This window comes from Stenella coeruleoalba (assembly GCF_951394435.1).
Source record: "Stenella coeruleoalba genome assembly, chromosome: 5".
Classification (NCBI taxonomy): Eukaryota; Metazoa; Chordata; class Mammalia; order Artiodactyla; family Delphinidae; genus Stenella; species Stenella coeruleoalba.
In genome coordinates this window covers 57842460-57864177 of record NC_137150.1, presented here as the reverse complement: position 1 = coordinate 57864177, position 21718 = coordinate 57842460, and the positions used below count along the sequence as shown (strand labels likewise).

At 39.7% G+C, this 21718-nt stretch overlaps 1 protein-coding gene across 3 annotated transcripts in view; it reads left to right on the top strand.

The window, feature by feature from the left end:
- The window catches only part of PEX5L (peroxisomal biogenesis factor 5 like), a 245100-nt gene that overhangs the window by 173563 nt on the left and 49819 nt on the right, over positions 1-21718 (top strand). For all 3 annotated transcript variants that reach the window (XM_079921708.1, XM_079921707.1, XM_079921706.1), the window contains exon 8: positions 7930-8025. In XM_079921708.1, the coding sequence (XP_079777834.1) occupies positions 7930-8025 (96 nt within the window). The remainder of the gene's footprint in view (positions 1-7929; positions 8026-21718) is intronic.

The window sequence follows — 21718 nt, the reverse complement described above, 5'->3', positions numbered from 1 at the left end:
TTGGAAAATTTGTATGAGATACCCAACATTGTCCTCCAAAATATAATGTAAAATGCCCTGAGATACTTCTGTCTAGATAAATCATAGTGAATTATTTTAGAAGGTTACCAATTATTTGTAAAGCATTCATCCCTTAAATTGTTTTCTTAAAAAACACTGCATGTTTACTTAACAAGATTTGCCTAAACTAAGGAAATTTATAATCTCCTAGTTTTAATTCCAGCCTATGGTTAAATAGGAAAATTTCATGAATTTGGGATTTAATCATCTAAAATATTAAGTCACTCAAATGGAACAGCAAGAGAATAGACTCATCTACTTGTAATAAAAGACAGAAAGGTGTTTTTACTGTTAGAAGCATACTGCTCTTAAATATATCATCTCTTTATATAAATAAGATGATGAAATGGTATAAAAATTCGACTTAAACTGACTTGCAAACTATTCAAGTAAACAATTTCAGCTTACCAAAATTTGTTACTGCTCCAGTCACTCAGATGGTTCATAGGAAAATCAAGGAAGTATCTTCTTCTCCCTCAAGCCAACATAAATTATCTTAGTTCAACAGGTGAGGAGCTATTTACAAGCTTTGCTCAAAAATCATATTTCAGAATCACAAAGAGAATGAAAGCTCTCAATGAGAATTCTCATGTTTGTTCATTTTCAAGATAGGGAAAAAGAAAAACATAGACTAGTCTCTTTCAAATAGTGTTTTGAATATACTAATCAGAGTGGCAGGAGATTATAATAAATTATATAATCTCTGTATATTTAAAGAATAAAGTTTCTTGATATTATGCAAACTGTGTTATTTATATTCCCTGGAGTTAATTATTTAAAGAAATCGTGCAATCTGAAAAATTAAAAAATATTTGAAACATTGAAGAGAAACACAGAAGGTAATGATATAAAATTAGCTTTTCCATGAATGAGATAGTGGTGAGGCAAAAGAAAAGAAACTTCTGCCAGAGAGTGATGGTTCACGCATTTCTTTTTCAAGTCTGGACCCTGGAAGGAGCGCTCCAACACAGGCTCTTGCCGCCCTAAGCTGGACTTCATGAGAAGGTGGGGCAGCCAGGCTCTCCAAATACTGAGTCACAATCTTGTAACGCTCTGATTTTGCTGATTTGGGCAGAGCAAATGCTTCCTTCCACATTGTCAAAATTCCATCAAGTTGGCAGTATCCCAAACCAGAACAATCTAAACTTTAAAAGTGCAGATATGTTTTCTAAATTTTTAAAGGAATAATGTAAAAGGAAATGCATGTTAATAGAAATGTAAGATATTTCTAATATATTATTTGAAATGTTTACAATAATCTTGGGAATTCATGTTATCTCCATTTCTCAGACGAGAAATGCATCTTAGAGAACAGAAGTAATTTTCCCAAGGTGACTCAGCTAGAATGGAGAGGACCCAGCATTCAAATCACACCCATCAGCTTCTAAAGCCCTTGTTCTTCATCACACGTCACCTCCTATCAGCCACATCTAGCTTATCCGCCTAAGAGAACTCACAAGACCATCGATTTCCCTTCTCATTGCAAGCCCTGATTATTACTTAGTTTATAGGGTTAATATGAGTTAAGTGATTTTAAAGAATATCACTTTCCTCCAGAAACTTTGTAAGATGAATTAGGACTGTCACCCGATCTGAGGCCATACACAATTTCGTGCCTCCCCTCCCAAATTCATTCTCAACCTCTTACTCTTAGAACTGCTAATGGCTTCCATTTTGTTCCATTTCAATTCAACAAATGAGATTGAATGTCTACTATCCGTAAAGCCATAAGTGAGGCAGTGGAAAAGTTAGAAAGATGAGAGAGAATATAAGAAGTATGAAGACCTTTATGTCTAGTAGAAACAATTAGATAGTACACTGTAAATACAGTTTTGCTTTTCGGAGGACAGCACAGGAGCCACATCAATATCCCTTTTCCCCTCCTGGCCACACACAGTGAGCTGCCAATGAGGAAGAAAGCAAGCGAAGATGGAAGAAAGGAACAAAGCAAAGAAGGCAGGAAAACAAGAACAGCAGGAAAGCAAAAAGGACGGAAAGAAATCTGAAGATCATTTTCAGCATAGTAGAAAATCTACACATACTAGGTACTCACCAAATACTTTTTAAAGTGAAAAAATAAGGGATGCTAACAAAAAGGAGAAACAAAATGTTTGCCAAATTACAAAATTCAAAAGTAGAAGCTAATGGTTAAAGGACAGAAAAAAAGGACAAATTTTTATTCTTTTATCATTTTGAGGCTAGTTCCAAAAATAATTTTTAGTTATGTAGTATGCTAATGGACTGTCCATCCCCTTTAAAAATCAGCCCTGACTTGCCTTGGTGTTCCATAACATAGAATTTCATAGTTGGAGGAAGATGGGAACCATGGGCTGCCCACCTTTGCACAAAACTTTGGGAATTTGCTCTTGACACATAAGGTACAGGTTTTTTGTATGCTTTCAATGATAAATGTCTGTTGACTGATTGAGAAAAAATATCCTGACCATCTTAATGAGGCAAGTGTTCAGAAGATCTCTTCTAGCATGAGTCCAACTTGTCTGTAAAAACCACTAAACAAAAGTGTTCTAAACACAGATTTTTTAAATGAATTTCCAAAGTCACACCTTATAAGCGCTAACCAGAAAAATGATAATAACAAAAGCCAAATTTTTGGTGGTTATTTTTCTTTTTTTGGCCACGTCGCCGACGTGCAGGATCTTAGTTCCCCAACCAGGGATCAAACCCGTGCCCCCTGCATTGGGAGGGTGTAGTCTTAACCACTGGACTCCCAGGGAAGTCCCAAAAGCCAATTTTATTGAGCACTTCCTATGTACTGAGCATTTTGTGTGTATTATTTACATGAATTATTGCACTGGAGTCTTACATGGACTCCATAAGCGAATATACACTTGGCAGATGAGAATACTGAGAATTGGGAATTCCCTGGAGGTCCAATGGTTAGGACTCCATGCTTTCACTGCCAAGGGCCCTGGGGTTTGTGAATTAAGATACCACAGGCCGCATGACACAGCCAAAAAAAAAAAGAAAAAAAACAACAACAACTGAGGATTATAGAGATTAATTTGTCCAAGGTCACCATTAATAGTAAATGGTAAACCAGGATTTGACCCCAGGCAGAGAGTATTTTTTTTTTTTTTTTTTTTTTTTTGCGATACGTGGACCTCTCACTGTTGTGGCCTCTCCTGTACCGGGGCACGAACCCGTGTCCCCTGCATCGGCAGGCAGACTTTCAACCACTGCGCCACCAGGGAAGCCCGAGAGTATGCTTTTAATGGCCGTTATATAAGGTCTGCTAGTTGTTATATTTTTCTTTTCTACAGTTAAGCAGATCCCTTTTCTCCTTCAATTTCTTTTGGAAAGATGCTGAGCTTTTTTAAAATGTGTTTCTGTGGAAGATCTCTAGCAATTGTATGGAAAGCTATCAACAACTGCTACAGAGGGTAGCCAACAAAATTATGGTAGGACAATGACAGCCACAAATACAGTCATTTGCAAATCATAATTTTGATCACAGTCATAATTTTGAATAAAGAGAACAAAGCATAATATTATTTTTAGGGTTATTTAATTCTTTCTTCTTTCCCTTCACCTAGTGCCGATCATTCAGTGCAATCAACAGCTGGGGGAATTAAATGCTTTCTTCTTTGGAGACTGTAATACCCTAAAATCCAATTAGCTTAAACCAATTAAAATGCTGTTTTTAAAGCCAAGGCATTTCCAGGAGGTTGCTGTTAACTGTGGAGCATTTTTCAAAATCATGCAAAGAAGAAAAGAAATGCCTATATCAGAGTATATTTGTGAACTCCAGAGTTCCACCTACGTGCAACCTACGTGCACATAATGTCAATTTTTGGATCCGAAGTTCTCACAGTGTGGTGCCTGGACCAGCAGTATCAGCATCACCTGGGAACTTGTTAGAAAAGACAAGGTGGGATTCTACGGCCCACCCCACACCTACTGTCTCAGAAACGCATGGGTGTGGAGCCCTGCAAAGGGTGCTTGAACATGACCTCCAGGTGATTCCAATGCATGTTAAAGCTTGAGAACTGCTATTATAGTCATTGTGCTACCAAAATAACGGCAACTCAGACTTACAGGTGTAACTGTCCTGTGTATCATTCCTCTAGTTAAATACTAAGAAATACCTGCAGTTTACAAGCATTATTTATATGTTTTCCCATATTACAGTTTTGCCTGTCATGAAATTAGATGTAAATTTTTTTAAAAAGTGTTGTTCGAAAAGAAGGCTGATCTTCACTATGTGTTATAGACTGTATTTCATTCTCAGTCCTAAATCAACATGTCTGGGCACGCTGCTGAGTTGCTAAAAAGTCCCAGAACCTTTAGATGTATACTACTCTCAGCTTGAAAAGTGCCTCTGTTTACATTCACTACCTTCTTATATTTTATAACATTTACTTTATGCTTCCTTGGGCAAAATAAATGTCTTTAAAATGTGAGGTAGATAATATTTGAATCAGTAATAACATAAAGCTTTTCTATCAATGTGGAAAATAGCACTTACCTAAATAGCAACTGTACTATCAAAATAAAATTTCATTTGCACAGTAAGATTCTATTTACACTTGCTGTTTTAGGCAGAAAAGAGAATGTGAACTGTAAGTCTAGAATCCCGAGAGAGAGATTTTCCTCTTCTTCCTGATATACGGTACGCTTTGCATCCTGTGATTCATAATCCACTTGGGTCATGAAACATTGATGAAGGGAAGCCAGTGACAGTAATGGAGTCCTGTTAGGTCAGGCTTCACAGGAAAGGCAGATCATATTTCACTGGTGAAAAGTGCCTCTAATAAAAGGAGGTGCCTTGGGAAACAATAGTAGTGCTTTCTCTTTCTTCTCCTAATGTCATTCATGACATTATTACACAAATGCACAAAGTTTATTTCTTACTATGTGCCCACATGTTTAAGAATTTATTTGTTTATTTCGTTCATGAAGGAACCAGCAGGAAGACAAAAGAGTTGGTTCCAAAAGCAAAGGATTAAGGAACAGAGATGTATATAGCCCGTTGGGAAAGAAATGCCAAAATAAGTTTACCAAGATAGATGTAAGACTGATTAACTTTCTACATGACATGTCACCTTTGGGGTTAACTTCTCTACCAGGCTGTAACACCCTAACAAGCTGTCAATTCTAAAAGGCTATAAACCATCTGCACCTTTATATTTGTTAATCAAATATATTGTCACCCAAGAGCGTCAGATGAGGGTTGAAGTGGGCTGAATGGTGGCCCCCCAAAAGATATGTTCACATTCTGATCTCTGGAACCTGTATCAATCTCCCCCTTCCTGCCTCGATTGTCTGGGTTAGAATAAGGTAGTAGCTTCCACAGGGCCCAGAGAAGACGGGAGGATGCTTGTTCATGATGGCCACTGGGTCTGGCCCACCAGAGAGCAAGGCACTGATGCCAGGGCAGGCCCCGACCAGCCCTCATGGCCCTCCCGTTTCGGACCACAGGCGCTGCTCCAGAGGTCTCAACCCTGAGCTGCTCACAGGCCTTGCTCTTTACTAGGCACCCCACCTGGGCGTCCTGCAGCCACTCCCCACCCCCAGAACCAGGGCTTGCTAGCACAGAGCTCTGCCACTCCAGGCACAGGACAAAAAAACACATCCCTCCCAATCTCCTATAAACCCTCTTTAGACTCCAGACTGGCCAGGAGGCCTTGAGAGAAATATCTTTAATTCAGTCATTCATATATTCCCTGACAGCATATTTTCAACCAATATTTGCTGATTTTTTAATGGAGCACCAACTATTTGCAGGAGATGCCAGGGATACAGCAGGGAATAAATATATCAAGGAGGAGAAAACATATATTAATGTTCAAATAAATTAACCTTTCACATTCATTAAAGCAAAATGCAGTCTAAGACTGTTATTTATGCTCAGAAATTTTCCTATTACTTTATTTTTATTTTCAGCCCACACTCTTTTAGACGGCTTCTTGGCTAACACCCTCAACCATGCATGAAACTCCAAGGGACAGCTTTTCTATGTTTTGCATCTTCCTAAAGTGGCCAGTTGAGCACAGCCTCCTGTGAGAGGCAGTGCGTCCAGTGGTTAGGCACATGGCCCAGAAGCACCAGCCCTACCACTTAACTAGCTGTGAGACTAGGGGCAAGTTTTAGTTAATTACTTAATTGCTCTCTGTGCCTCAAAGTCGGGGAGTTAATGGTAGGACCCACCTCAGGCTGCTGAAAAGACAACATGAGTTGTAGTAAGTAAAGGACTTGAAGCAGCATCTGGCATTTAGTGAGCCCTGGTATTCCCACTGTGTAATCATTAAAGAGGGGGGTTCCTCCTGAGGACCGGGGATGGTGGAGAAAGAATGAAAAGCAGCTGAGCGGAATAGATGGTTAAGTGCTGGGTGAAGAGCAAATTTTCACTATAGTTTTGGTTCTCAAACATGACTGCTCTTCAAAATCACCACAGGAGCTTTTCAAACTTAATATAATTTTCAAACTTAATTTAATTCCTGGGCCCCACCTTCAGAGGTCACTTCATTGGTCTGGGGTGGGACCCAAGCCTGTTCAAGTAATTCCCATAGAAGTGGAGGTTGAGCATCCTTGCAGGACAGCAATGTACCATCTGGCCGAGGAGCCACGCCTGCTCTGCAATGAAAGGGGGCAGGGGACTCCACTCTGAGTCTCTCTCCTCCTTCTCCCCAGACCTAGCTGCCTTAGCAGTGCAATCCGTCCTCCCGCAGTCCATCCACAGGCATCCTTGGGGCATGCATCACTTGTCAGGCCCTGGGCTTGGGAGGGGGCAATACAAAAGTTATCAGACAAAATCTTATTCACGTGGACCTCACAGCAGAGAAAGAAAATAGAGAAGAAAGCAAGCAGTTACGTGGAGAAATATCGAAACACTCTGAATGCTCATAGAGCTCTAATTGAAGTACCGTATATACTTACTAGGAAATCCCTGCGGAAAGACTGAGGTAGATCTGTAAGTACAAAATGTGGAGACTCTCCAAGGTACATTGTTGAATAGAAAAAGGTAAACCACAGAACAGCACACCATTTATGTTTCAAAAAGCTTTTTGAAAGACGTTACGATATTCTATCTATGGGTGCATAAATATATGTAACTTCAAAGAAAAAAGATCTAGAATTACACCTCTTATTTTCCATGATTAATTTTTTTTCAAAAAGAATGTATTCATTGTTTGTGAAATTTAAAATAATAACATTTTTTAAATTCCAGCAAACTCTTTGTGGGGGGTCTTCTGGAAATATTTGCATTTAGCTAAGTTAAGATGTATATCACATTGCCTGTTAATTGTGACAAAGCAGTTGGCATTACCAGACATGATTTTATCTAAGTGACTATTATTGAGCAGAGAGCAATGTCCTTAGGAAATGGGACGTGAGACAGATGTGTGCCAGTAGAGCTAAGGCAAAGGAAGGAGAATTCGGCATGAAGCTCAGCTGAGTATAAGGAGAAAGACCTAGCAGCTACCTTCCCTGTCTGCAACTTTCACAGTTTCACCTGAGGCTGGTCCTCCTAACAAGCTGAAATCTCGAACATCAGCTTCCAGGTCTAGCCTACTAATAGAGATTCTCCATCTTAGCTGCATATTAGAATCACATGGGGAGACTTACTAAAATAGCAATGCCTTGAACCAAGACCAATGAAAAGTAAGGTCTTTGGGAGGTTGGGCCTGGGCGTTGTTTTTAATAAGACCAGGGCTGAGACTCACTGTTGGAAGACGCATGCACGCACCCTCCCAGTTTGGACACCCTCATGCTTGCAAAGTACTCCAAAAATGGCATCAGTTGCAGGTGCTTCTTAAACTCTAGGGGACTATGGGAAAAGGAAAAATATTAGCATTTTTGTATTATGTGATTCCGAAATGATAACACCATGTGTTTGGTTTATTTCAGGCTCGACTGACCAAAGAACAACGCTGGGGAAGTGCATTGCTTTCCAGAAACCACTCCTTAGAAGAGGAATTTGAAAGGGCAAAAGCAGCAGTGGAGGTAAGTTTTTTGGTTTGTTTTATGTTTCTGAGAGTGGAATTCAAAAAAATCAAACTTCAGCAGGATACACATTAAATGGGTCTTTATAGACATGAAATAATCATGACTATGATTGTTGGAATGAGACGTGTTACCAGAGAACTTTTTTTTTTTGGCGGTACGCGGGCCTCTCACCGTTGTGGCCTCTCCCGTTGCGGAGCACAGGCTCCGGACGCGCAGGCTCAGCGGCCATGGCTCACGGGCCCAGCCGCTCCGCGGCATGTGGGATCTTCCCGGACCGGGGCACAAACCCGTGTCCCCTGCATCGGCAGGTGGACTCCCAACCACTGCGCCACCAGGGCAGCTCACCAGAGAACTTTTGACTTCCCACCCAGGGTGACTAATAGATGTCACTTCTTACGCCAATTCTGTGGTAGATTAGTAGTGACTTCTGGAGTCTTGGGTCAGAAAACTCTGAGTCTTGCGTGTATCCCATGATGAACCTATGCTATGCATTTGCTATGCTTCTGTGAAGCCAGGGTTCATGCCTGATGTTTTTATCTCTCTGGCATCTAGCTCAATGTCTGAAACATAGACAGTTTTACTACCCCTGAATAGTATACATTTTCCTAACTGGGTGGGGGAAAAAGGCAGGGCTGAGATATTCTAATCAATGGATAGCCCATCTTGACTTGAGCCATAATTTATTTTACTGTTAAGGGTGTCCAAAACAATGACAATGTTGATAAATCAAATGAAACATTTAATTTGAACATTACTTTCCTTATTTAGCCTTCTAAAGAGAGATAGAGAGAGGCAGAGAGAAGGAGGAAAGAAAGGGAAAAGGGAAGCCAGAAAAAAGCATCCTTTGCTGTTTTTTATGCATTTCCTTCCTGGGTAAAAGTGCAAAGAATGCATCACAGGTGCCATCTATGATTCTCACCAAAGCTTTGCTAGAAGGCTATTTGAGAGTTGAGCTTTTCACCCAACCCAAGTACGAACTTGCCGGGACCTCTATTTCTATTACTGATGTGAAATCTTGAAACTTGAAAGTATTCCTGTAATATGGTTCATTTATGTGGCCATCTTACCTCTGGAATTTGGCTGAAATTATTATACTACGGGCAGTCTTTCAGTAACTCCATACTTGAAGTGCAATTAAATCACACTTGCAATTTAATATTAAAAAGATTCTTTATATTCTAGGAAATAATTCCAGCCAAATTTCCTATCATCATTCAGAAACCTAATAAGAGAACACTTTTATCTCATCACAATACAATCCACCCAAATTTCTTCTTTTAATTTTAACCTTTTTAATTAAAATAAAAGTTAAGGCATATTTAGTGCTCTTGAACGTGATCAACCGATAGATTTGATTGAGACCAGCTGAGTTCAATTAAGTTCAACTGCATGGGGCCTGTAGCTCAGTTTATCTTAAATGTAGATTCTTCCAGACTTAAGAGCTAATTTAAGTTTCTTTTGAGCTCCTACTGTGTATAGGACACTGAATTAGCATTAAAAAGAAGATGATTTAGAACCATAGAATCTTGGGGCAGTAAAGACTTTATAATTTATCTGGTCCCATTTATTTTTATTTTTTTTAACATCTTTATTGGAGTATAATTGCTTTACAGTGGTATGTTAGTTTCTCTGGTCCCATTTATAATGAGACAATGAGTTCAAACTCAAGACTTAATTACAAAGACTTAGTTACAAAGTAACATATCAACAAGGAAAAAATTGTCCATCTGTGTATCTATCTATTCATAAAGTCAGTTAATCTTAGTTTTGGTAGAGACCTTAGAAATCATCTATCCCAACCAGGCATACAAAACAATATTTTTTCTTTTCAAACATACTTGACAAATTATTTATTCAAACATACCTGTTTCTACTTGAACATTTTCAATTAAGGGCAACTCACTTTTCAAGAAAACCTGTTTCAGTTTTCGACAGTCCTAACAATTAAAGAAGCTCTTCCCTGAATTAGGCTGAAATTGGACTACAAGCAACTACCAGTTTTCTTACCTCTGGCTTTGCCCTCTCTGGAACAAGGTAAAATTAGGTGAATCCCTTCTCTACATGACGCCCATTCACCCCAGGAAGCCTTGTTTTCTCCTGACTTCCCCTTGTCTCTTTGGAATTGAGAGACCAGAGTTGTTATTCCATCTTGTTGCTAATAACTAAATAACAACAAACATCTCATTAACCAATATAAGTCTCATTTTTCCACACCTCTATGGTCCTTTCCAGCTGCAAAATCCTAAAATGCTGTAAGTTACTTGAAGTAGTCATTCAGCAAACATTTGTGCTGGCTGCTGAACTAGGTACAAGAGATAAAGGAATGAGCTAGCTTTGAGTAGTTGTCTAACAATGGCATGGACCAGATGACCAACTCAGACAAGACATTTGCTCCCTTCTACTTCAGTTTCTTCATTATAAGATGAGGGGCTTGGATGTCTAATATACTAAATGCTATACGTTTGTATCTTCAAGTGAAGTGAATGGTAAGTACAGAATTCCCAGCAAAGCAGAAAATTGTAAGCACATTTGCTCAGCTGGAAGCCTGGAACTGAGAAGCTTCCTTAAGGAATGAGGGAGGATGATGCTGACGGGAAGGTGTGAACAGGTGTGGGGAAAATAGGCGCGAAGCATGGGGGCGGGGGTTGTGTTTCACTAAGCTGATGGTATATCAGACCTTCAAAACTGCACACACATGTGAACTACTTACTTCCCAGCATTACTCTTATCCAGAGTTTAATCTAAATCCATAGTAGAAGACATAATAAAACGGATCCGAGTCTTGGAAATATACATGTCCCTTGACCCAGCCCCTCCTCAGAATTTATGCTAGAGAAATAATCATGAAAGTTTGCAACATTTTATCTGTAGAATTTTTTTAAATAGTGAAAATTTGGGAACAGCTCAAGTGTCCCATTACAGAGAATTAACTGTTAATATCTCTACAATAAAATGCTATGTAACCATTAAAAACTACATCATAGAAAAATATTTAACATTGTGTAAAAATGTCTAGTGATAATTGGAATAATTTATATACTGAGTTTTACAATATGATCCCAACTTCGTAAAATGATAGTAGCTTAATACCTAACATGTTAGAATAATTTATTTACTGACAGTTTTACAATATGATCCCAACTTGGTAAAATGATAGTAGCTTAATACCTAACATGTTAGAATACATACTGTGTGCCAGGCCCCCCCCCCCGGGAGCTTTGCGTGGATTCTCATTTAATCCTCCCAGCAGTCTTATGAGGAAGGTAATATTACTATTTTCATTCTGCAGATGAGAAAACTGAGGCTTAAAGATATTGCAGACAGTTACGTGGCATTTTATAAGCAATTAAGATAGACTGAAAATGAACAACTCTCATTTAGCAAGTTACAAAGTCATGATTTTCACCCAGACTCCAGAGCCCATATTCTGAATCACTGCACTGTATAAGCATAAAGAGAGTCTGTGCCCTAACCTTAACAGTAGTTATCCTTGGGTGGCTGGATTTGGAGTGATTTCTTCCATTCGCTATCTATATTTTCCAAATGTTCTGTCATAAACATGTATTACGTTGGTAATCAAGGAAGAAGTGGTAAACTATAGACACTATATTAGAGTCTAAGATTCTTAAGAGAACTAAAAGTGCCACATTCTTCATTTCAAGACCAATAAAGAATGGCACCACAGACTGGCTTCATCAGAGACTGTTCCAAACACTAGTAAGACCCAGATGAAAACCATGCCTGGAGCAAGTTGAATTTTTCCAAAGTCTCCATTTTTATATCACTGTTGCCAATATTCCTTCTATTTCACATTCTATTCCATTCTTAAACCCTCATATTTTTTGGTCACCATCCTGCCTCATGACTTGGCACCTGATTCTCCTTCTGCGCCTAATCCCCTCACAAGCTCCAGGGGCACTGCTCTGCTCTCTATTCCTCTTGCACAACAGCCTCATTGCCTGCTGTCCCCACTCTGTCTTTTTTTTTTTTTTAAACAGTTATTATTTTATTTGACAGATGTTTAAACAGAGGTGAGCATAGGGACTGATTTTTTTTAACATCTTTATTGGAGTATAATTGCTTTACAATGGTGTGTTAGTTTCTGCTTTACAACAAAGTGAATCAGTTACACATATATCGCATATCTCTTCCTTCTTGCGTCTCCCTCCCTCCCACCCCCTCATCCCACCCCTTTAGTTGGTCACAAAGAACCGAGCTGATCTCCCTGTGCTATGTGGCTGCTTCCCACTAGCTATCTATTTTACATTTGGTAGTGTATATATGTCCATGCCACTCTCTCACTTTGTCCCAGCTTACCCTTCCCCCTCCCCATATCCGGAAGTCCATTCTCTAGTAGGTCTGTGTCTTTATTCCTGTCTTGCCCCTAAGTTCTTCATGACCATTTTTTTCTTTTTTTAGATTCCATATATATGTGTTAGCATATGGTATTTGTTTTGCTCTTTCTGACTTACTTCACTCTGTATGACATTCTCTAGGTCCATCCACATCACTACAAATAACTCAATTTCATTTCTTCTAATGGCTGAGTAATATTCTATTGTATGTGTGTGCCACATCATCTTTATCCATTCATCTGTCGATGGATACTTAGGTTGCTTCCATGTCCTTGCTATTGTAAATAGAGCTGCAGTGAACACTGTGGTACATGACTCTTTTTGAATTATGGTTTTCTCAGTAGTGGGATTCCCAGTAGTGGGATTGCTGGGTCATATGGTAGTTCTATTTTTAGTTTTCTAAGGAACCTCCATACTGTTCTCCATAGTGGCTGTATCAATTTACATTCCCACCAACAATGCAAGAGGGTTCCTTTTTCTCCACGCCCTCTCCAGCATTTATTGTTTGTAGATTTTTTGATGATGGCCATTCTGACTGGTGTGAGATGATATCTCATTGTAGTTTTGATTTGTATTTCTCTAATGATTAATGATGTTGAGCATTCTTTCATGTGTTTGTTGGCAATCTGTATATCTTCTTTGGAGAAATGTCTATTTAGGTCTTCTGCCCAGTTTTGGATTGGGTTGTTTTTTTGATATTGAGCTGCATGAGCTGCTTATAAAGTTTGGAGACTATGTTGCTTCATTTGCAAATATTTTCTCCCATTCTGAGGGTTGTCTTTTGGTCTTGTTTATGGTTTCCTTTGCTGTGCAAAAGCTTTGAAGTTTCATTAGGTCCCATTTGTTTATTTTTGTTTTTATTTCCCTTTCTCTAGGAGGTGGGTCAAAAAGGATCTTGCTGTGATTTATGTCATGGAGTGTTCTGCCTATGTTTTCCTCTAAGAGTTTAATAGTGTCTGGCCTTACATTTAGGTCTTTAATCCGTTTTGACTTTATCTTTGTGTATGGTGTTAGGAAGTGTTCTAATTTCATTCTATTACATGTAGCTATCCAGTTTTCCCAGCACCACTTATTGAAGAGACTGTCCTTTCTCCACTGTATATTCTTGCCTCCTTTATCAAAGATAAGGTGACCATATGTGCGTGGGTTTATCTCTGGACTTTCTATCCTGTTTCATTGATCTATATTTCTGTTTTTGTGCCAGTACCATACTGTCTGATTATGTAGCTTTGTAGTAGAGTCTGAAGTCAGGGAGCCTGATTCCTCCAGCTCCGTTTTTCTTTCTCAAGATTGCTTTGGCTGGGCTTCCCTTGTGGCACAGTGGTTGAGAATCCACCTGCCGATGCAGGGGACACGGGTTTGTGCCCTGGTCTGGGAAGATCCCACATGCCGCGGAGCGGCTGGGCCCATGAGCCATGGCTGCTGAGCCTGCGCGTCCGGAGCCTGTGCTCCACAATGGGAGAGGCCACAACAGTGAGAGGCCCGTGTAGCGCAAAAAAAAAAAAAAACAAAAAAAAAACACAAAGATTGCTTTGGCTATTCGGGGTCTTTTGTGTTTCCATACAAATTGTGAAATGTTTTGTTCTAGTTCTGCCCCACTCCGTCTTTCCTCTGCAGGGAACATTCTTCCCCCAGATCTTCATAGGGCAGGGTCCTTCTTGTCATTCAAATTTTAGCTTGAGTGTCAACACCTCAGGAAAGCTGAACCTGACCACCAGTTGCTATCACAGCACCTAGAGTTTTGTTTTTCATCCTTATATTTATCACTTCGTCTTTCCTTATTTGTTTTTATTTATCTGTTTGTTCTCTGTCCACTTTAAAATGTAACCTCTGTGAGGAAAGGAAACTTCTCTCTTACTTAACACTGTACCCCAAGATCTAAAACAGTGCCTAGTACCTAGTATTTAATATTTGTTGAATTAATGGATGGATGGCTAGTTGTTAATCACCTAATGTGAGAAACACTTCTATCTATTGTTGCTTATAAAGTGCCGTATCACCTGCTAATGTAATTTAGTATTTGCATTTTCGTAGCTGATGTAAACAATCACTTCTGTCTGTGACGTATGGATTTCTACCAGGGACTGTACTGAAGTGTCCTCTGTGGTGTCTCAGTCTCAGTGTCAGTCAGTGAGACACATTTATTACAATGCAGGCAACACCAACCGATCTTGCCATGGAGTAACACTGGGCATGTTTTATACTCTGCATGGTATGAACTAGGCTATACTTACACTATGTAATACCTGACAACATGCGATTCAACTAACGTTGAGCTAAAATGCCCTAAAATTCCGTCTCTTCTACTAAAGACAACTAACACCACGTGCACATTTATTGCATATTTTATGTGACCTGGGAACCTGTTTATGTGCGAAGACTAACATTGCTTAAGCCCAGGTTGAACGGTTAGATCTTGTGAGGCCTTATGTGGGCGAAGCTTTTTGCCTGCATATCTTACATTTTATCACTGCAATTTCATCTCGGCTCAGCGTATTGTAATTTTAGAACAAAGAGCCAAATACTTCTATTTGGGGCTTTAAAAAAAAATGCCTCTTCCCTGAAGGAGCTTCCTCCATACTTCCTCCTGGATTTTCTTCCTAGCCAGCAGCCTAAACACACTGTCAGCTACAACAGGTCCCTGGGAAAGATGCACTGGGAGGCACAGAAGTGAGAAGCAGGGAAGGAGCCCCAGGGGCTCAGGAACGGAGATCCCTAGAGCGACCTGTGCTGTGTCAACAGAGGAGAGAGGAGGTCACACGGGCAGGCAGCACACCTGCAACCACACATCAAAAATACCTCTTATCACTGTCAGCATGGAGGGAAAGAGCCAGCCAGCATCTGGCACTGTGTTTAGCTAGTTAGTCTCTCTAGGTGCCTCAGCCTTCAAAATAAACTGGATGTAGCAACAAATTCATCAGACATGTTTGAAACTCCTTTTGTGCACCAGGCACTGAGCTAGGTGCTAGGAATAGAAAATTGAGTAAGATAGCTCTGCCCTTAAAGATCTGGAAGAATTGCAGGTATTTTGCAGCTCAGGAGATCATCAAGCGTAGTTTATCCCATGGTATAGTTCAGCGGTCCCCAACCTTTTTGGCACCAGGGACCGGTTTCGTGGAAGACAATTTTTCCATGGACCAGGGTTTGCAGGGGGATAGTTTGGGGATGATTCAAGTGCATTACATCTATTGTGCACTTTATTATTATTACGTTGTAATTTATAATGGAATAATTATACAACTCACCATAATGCTGACAGGAGGCAGAGCTCAGGCAGTAATGCAAGCGATGGGGAGCGGCTGTAGATACAGGTGAAGCTTTGCTCGCTCACCTGCTGCTCACCTCCTGCTATGCGGCCCAGTTCCTAACAGGCCATGGACTGGTACCAGTCCATGGCCGGGGGGTCTGGGACCCCTGGTATAGTTATTGTGGATTTACACGTTCATCTCCACATGGAGATTTTGAACTCTTACAGATGGGACCGTGTCTAATCTTTATGTTCTTAGCACCTTTCAGAGAGGCTGGTACAGGACAAGGCGCCACAAACTTTTGCTGGATGAATAAATGAACATATTAGCAACTTATTCCTCTAATGCATTTATTTCACCTAAGTATCTCTTCTTTAATGTGGTTTAAGAAATGTCACTAACTTACTAACAGAAGATGAACTTTGTGCTTGGCAGGCATCATTGAAAGCTACCCCCTAACTTCCCATTTCTATGTCCTATCTCAAAGGACATAGCTCTCAAGATAACTCTCCTTCAGACTCTAGGCTAACTTTCCCTCAGCAGTACTATAAGAAAAAGCACAGGCAAATTGGTAATTACTGTTTAAGAACAAGGATAGTGAGAGAGCTTAATGCTAACTAGACCTTCCTTGGTCTGGAAATGTGAGTGACCTTCTTTATCTCTAAGTTTAACTAGGAAATGTCATGTTCCAAACAATGTAACATCTGATAGGCACCTCAGAATTAAATGACTGAAGGGAATTGCAGACTATTCTTGAACTCCTTTTGTTAATATAGGATCATGTAAGAAAATTCTGACTTGGGTGCCCGCCTACCAAGAAGATTATCTGTCTCTACCACCCCCTCATATTTTCTCTTGCTTTCTATGACAGTGTCACCTCTTCAAAGTAGGTGGAAGAGATTAATGGATTAAACACTACATAAATCATTCTGACTTAGATTCAATATTCAAAAAAGAGAAAATCTTCTGAAAATATATGGAAACATTCTTTGGGCAATATTGAAGGAATCTTGAGGTTAACTTCTTAAGATACAGATTTCCTAAAGCTTAGCACGTCATGTTAGCTAACATGCTTCCCACGTCAAAGTGTAGATAGATCACATAAAGATTAGATGTGTTGTGAATTCATTGGGAAACTGGCAACGTTGATCTCATAATGAGTCAATATTCTTCCATTTTTAAACAAAGAAAAGTTGATTCTCAAAAACGATATGAAGCATAGATGAGACTTAATGTCAAGTGACTCATGACAAACCCACATAGGTGAAATGAGTGAAAGTATAAAGACATGTCAGATGGTCTGAGATAAATTTAAGGATAAGTAATCTATTTAAAGGAAGAGAGATATTTAGAGTCCGCCCATAATTTAAGTCGGTGTTTTGAACAGTTACCGTATTCTTTCACTCTCCCTTGATATCCGTTGTGTAAATACCAAAGTAATTAAATCTTTGACTTGACCCTTTTTAAAATTATTATTTTTATTGGGGTATAGTTAATTTACAATGCTGTGTTAGTTTCAGGTGTACAGCGAAGTGAATCTGTCATACTTATACATGTATGCTCTCTTTTAGGTTCTTTTCCCATACAGGCCATTACAGAGAATTGAGTAGCGTTCCTTGTGCTGTATAGCAGGTCCTTATTGGTTGTCTATTTTATATATAGTAGTGACTTGACCCATTCGAACAAAACTTCAGTTATCCACAGATTGGTCTTCTAGACCATCATGTTTGCAGACAAGCTCCAGACCAAAAAGTAGCCAGGATAAATTCCCTTAACACCCTGACTAGCAGGCAGATCTGCTCAATGCCCCCATTTAGGGTCCCAGGTTCCTTGCCATTTGTTTCCCCTCGACCCCTTAAGGTATTATCCTCCCCTGCATGGTCAAAGCCAAGTCACAAGTGTGTTGTTTCTCCAGCCCCCACCAGGGGAAGGAGAGCTTGAAGGAGGCAGCCCCACCTTCCTAAAAGCTCGGGCCCAGATCTCATCTGCTCACACTCCACTGGCTGAAGCTTAGTTGAACACATCACTCCACCACCACCCATGCCCCAAACTGCAAGGGAGCCTGGGAAACGGCCACAGTTCCACCACCACAGAAGAAAGGAAAGTGTATTTTGACTGACAGCTAGCAGTCTCTGCCACAGGTACCCTCCAGCTCTGATATTTGGAGGAATATTAGGAAGCCTCTCTCAATATCTCTTTCTCTCTCCTGGATTTTTTTTTACTTTTAGGGCCAACTATTAAATAATTTACTAGGAATTTTATTTCTGTAGGAGGAATAATGTAAGTCTATTTATCTGGAACATACAAAACCCCATCACTTTTTTTTTAATTGAAGTATAGTTGATTTACAATGTTGTGTTAGTTTCTGGTGTACAGCAACGTGATTCAGTTGTACACACACACACACGCACGCACACACATATGTTCTTTTTCATATTCTTTTCCATTATGGTTTACTATGGGATATTGACTATAGTTCCCTGTGCTATGCAGTAGGACCTTGTTGTTTATCTGTTTTATATATAGTAGTTTGTGTCTGCTAATCCCAAACTCCTAATTTATCCCTCTCTCCCCTCTTTCCCCTTTGGTAACCATAAATTTGTTTTCTATGTCTTCAAAAACCCATCTCTTGATTAGCAAGTCCATGCCATATAAACCAATCATTGCTATTCTATAAAACTTCCTGTAATGTTGAATATTATTAATATTATTATTATAATATTATAATAATAGTTAATATTATTATTAACTATTAGTCAAATAGTGAAGTCAGGGGTTAAAATAATTCTAGTCTTTAATGCTATATTCAGGTCAGTAGAGCTATCTGCCCATGTTGGTTTCAAAAGGTTTTCATAAAATCAAAATACTGGATGATGAGAGATATCTCTTTTTTGATGACAAATACTTCTCTTTGGTTTAATAAGCAGAACATCAAACACACAACCCTACAGAGTTCTGTAAAGAATCAGTAAACTCCCTGTGGGTGAAGCGAATTTCCTTTATTCATTTGACTAGGGCATATAATATACCACACAATGATGGTACACAGTTGATGTTCCATACATAAATAATTCCTGTTGATTAAGAAAGTGGTTCTTTTCCATGAGGGTAACCAGTCCTTCTTCCTCCTCCCAGATGGTCAATCATCAGCCTCTTAGATCTTGTGTTAGTCAGTGTTCTCCAGAGAAACAGAACCAGTAGGATATGAAGATAGAGATAAAGACAGACAGAGACTGAGATTTACTATAAGGAATTTGCTCACACAGTTATGGAGGCTGAGAAGTTCCACAGTCTGCCATCTGAAAGCTGGAGACCCAGAAAAGCTGGTGGTGTAGTTTCAGTCCAAATCCAAAGGCCTGAGGACCAGGAGAGCCAATGGTATAAGTCCCAGTCTGAATATAGAAGACCAATGTCCCAGCTCAAGGAGACAAGTAGAAAGAATTCTCCCTTCCTCTGCCTTTTTGTTCTATTCAGGCCCTCACTGGATTAGATGATGGCGACCTGCATTGGAGAGGGCCACTTCTTTATTCAGTCTACCAATTTAAAGGCTAACATCATATAGAAACAGGCACACAGAAATGTTTGACCAAATGTCTGGGTACTCTACGGGCCAGTCAAGTTGACACATAAAATTAACCATCACAGATCTTAATGATATTCCCAGAGATGCCCAGTCTTCTCTGGAACCTCTGGTACTGAACTGTGAGAGATGTCACAGGCCATTTTAGAGTTTATGCTTCATGCCAGGGATTCATAGGGCCCACCTCATCACTGTAGAGAAGGGGCTGAAATCCAGAGACACTAACGGACTCGCCCAAGCAAACGCTGCTGATTACTGGCAGGCAGAACTGGAACCCACATTTGCCCATTACCTTGGAGCCGTTGATAAAGGGAGGAACTTCTGAATTCAGATAGTAAACAATATTAAAAATTACTCAAAATTGGAATTTAGTTTAGAGATGTGTTTTTCTTACATGAGATTTCTTTAATATGTTGCTTTTAATTTATATTCAAGTGACTTGGTATTATTTGAAATATACATCAATCCCTGACCTCACAGCTATATTTAATGGACCAAGAGGGCTAGAGGCATGGAGAGAAAGTAAAAGGCAGAACGGTATTAAAACATAGCTAGAAATTGTCAATATCATACATGAGCCACATGCAAATAATTGGAGATGAATTTGATTTCCCATGAAAAACTGAATTGCATGGTAAAATCTGAGAATAAAAGGTTTACTGGGATATCCCTTATATCCCTAGTTACCTTATATCCAAAGAATAAAAATGGATAAATAAATAACCTCTAGTCAAGCCCCCAGATCAGAATATTATGGTTATTAACACCATTTGCTTCCTATATCAAAAAGCTTGGGCAGTCAGAAAAGGAATGAGCAGTCAAATGTTCTATTTCTGTGTCCTGCATGGCTCTGGGGTGAAAATGCAGACATATACAAGATTGACTAACTGATCTGACTACAGAAGGAAAGTAGATAGATCACTCTACCCTTAAACCTAATTGTGAAAAAATATTTCATTTTCACAGAATAAGTAAAACCAATCCCCTTATTAAACTGAGATGTGGGGCTTCCCTGGTGGCGCAGTGGTTGAGAGTCCGCCTGCCAATGCAGGGGGAGCGGGTTCGTGCCCCGGTCAGGGAGGATCCCACATGCTGTGGAGCAGCTGGGCCCGTGGGCCATGGCTGCTGAACCTGCGCATCCGGAGCCTGTGCTCCGCAACGGGAGAGGCCACAACAGTGAGAGGCCCGCGTACCGCAAAAAAAAAAAAAAAAAAACAAAAAAAAAACTGAGATGTGTTTCTGTGATGGCAACGGTGTTTATCGAAGCCATTGATGTAAAGAACACACTTGCGAAAGCTCCGTTTCAAGTTACCACTTCCTTGTCTAAATCATTTCTGTGACTCATTTGGTATTCTAAAGAGAATCTTCCTTTTCAAAAATAAGCTGGCTTTTGATACTAAAGCATTCTTTCTCTACCTGTGCTGAACAGGCATTCAATTGTGAGCATCAGATTTAAGTCACCTCATCAATTAGGTTTAAGTTTTAATTAGCCAGTTGGCAATAATACAATATGGACTTCGAAATTGGAATTATTTATTTCATTAGTGAAGTTTGATTTTATGCATCCACCAAATCACAATGATTATTTGGATCAGTGATAAAGATTTACCCCATTCAAAATAATAGCTTTGCATTATTATTTTGGATGGCTAAGAATACACGCACACATACGCACATGCACACATACAAATACACTGTAAATTTAGGTGAGGTCCTGACTTGTTCAGGCAAGGATCCCAAGCACAATGGAAGTGAAGTGGCCACATGAGTGGAAACAAATGCAGCTTCTCTAGAATCTCTAATATGGATGTGCAGCTGTTGGTGACACTAAGTCCACAAGGAAGGCCTTTTACACTTGGGCTTTGTGTCTGTACTCAGGAAGAACTTACCTAGTCCATCCTGAATCCATTTGGTTCTCAGGCTAAATGCAGGTGTCAGGAAAGATGGGGCCTCATGCTGTGTGTCCATCACGGGATGAGGGGAAGACAGCAGCTGTATGCCCCAGCATTGCCCAACGCCATCAGTACCTCTAGCTCCCTAGATTTCCAGAAAGCCTACTGCCATGCTCAGAGGGATGATCCTAACTTTTACAAAATTTTAAAAGTACACATGAACTTTGAGAAAAGAGTAGAAGGAAATGCAAAGGTATCAACAGTAATTAAAAACATCTCTGGATGGTGAGATTGAGAGATTATTAATTTTCATTGGCAATTTCAATGGTTTTTTTAAAATTATAATGATATAGATATTGATTTCATAAACGTAAACTAAGTTGTCTGGGTTTTTTTTTTTAATTCTTAAAATACGCCCTGTGTGTCAGATCAGGGCCAGGAGACTTGGGTTCTATTTCTCCTGGGCCATTCACTGCCCTGGCAGGGTTGGAAAAGTACTTTTCCTTTTCTGTGCCTCCATTTCTTTATCTGTAACCTGAGACCATTCATTAGATCCATGATACCCTAATTAGGCTGCCCACTGGAAATGCCTGGGGAGCTTCCTGAAATACTGAT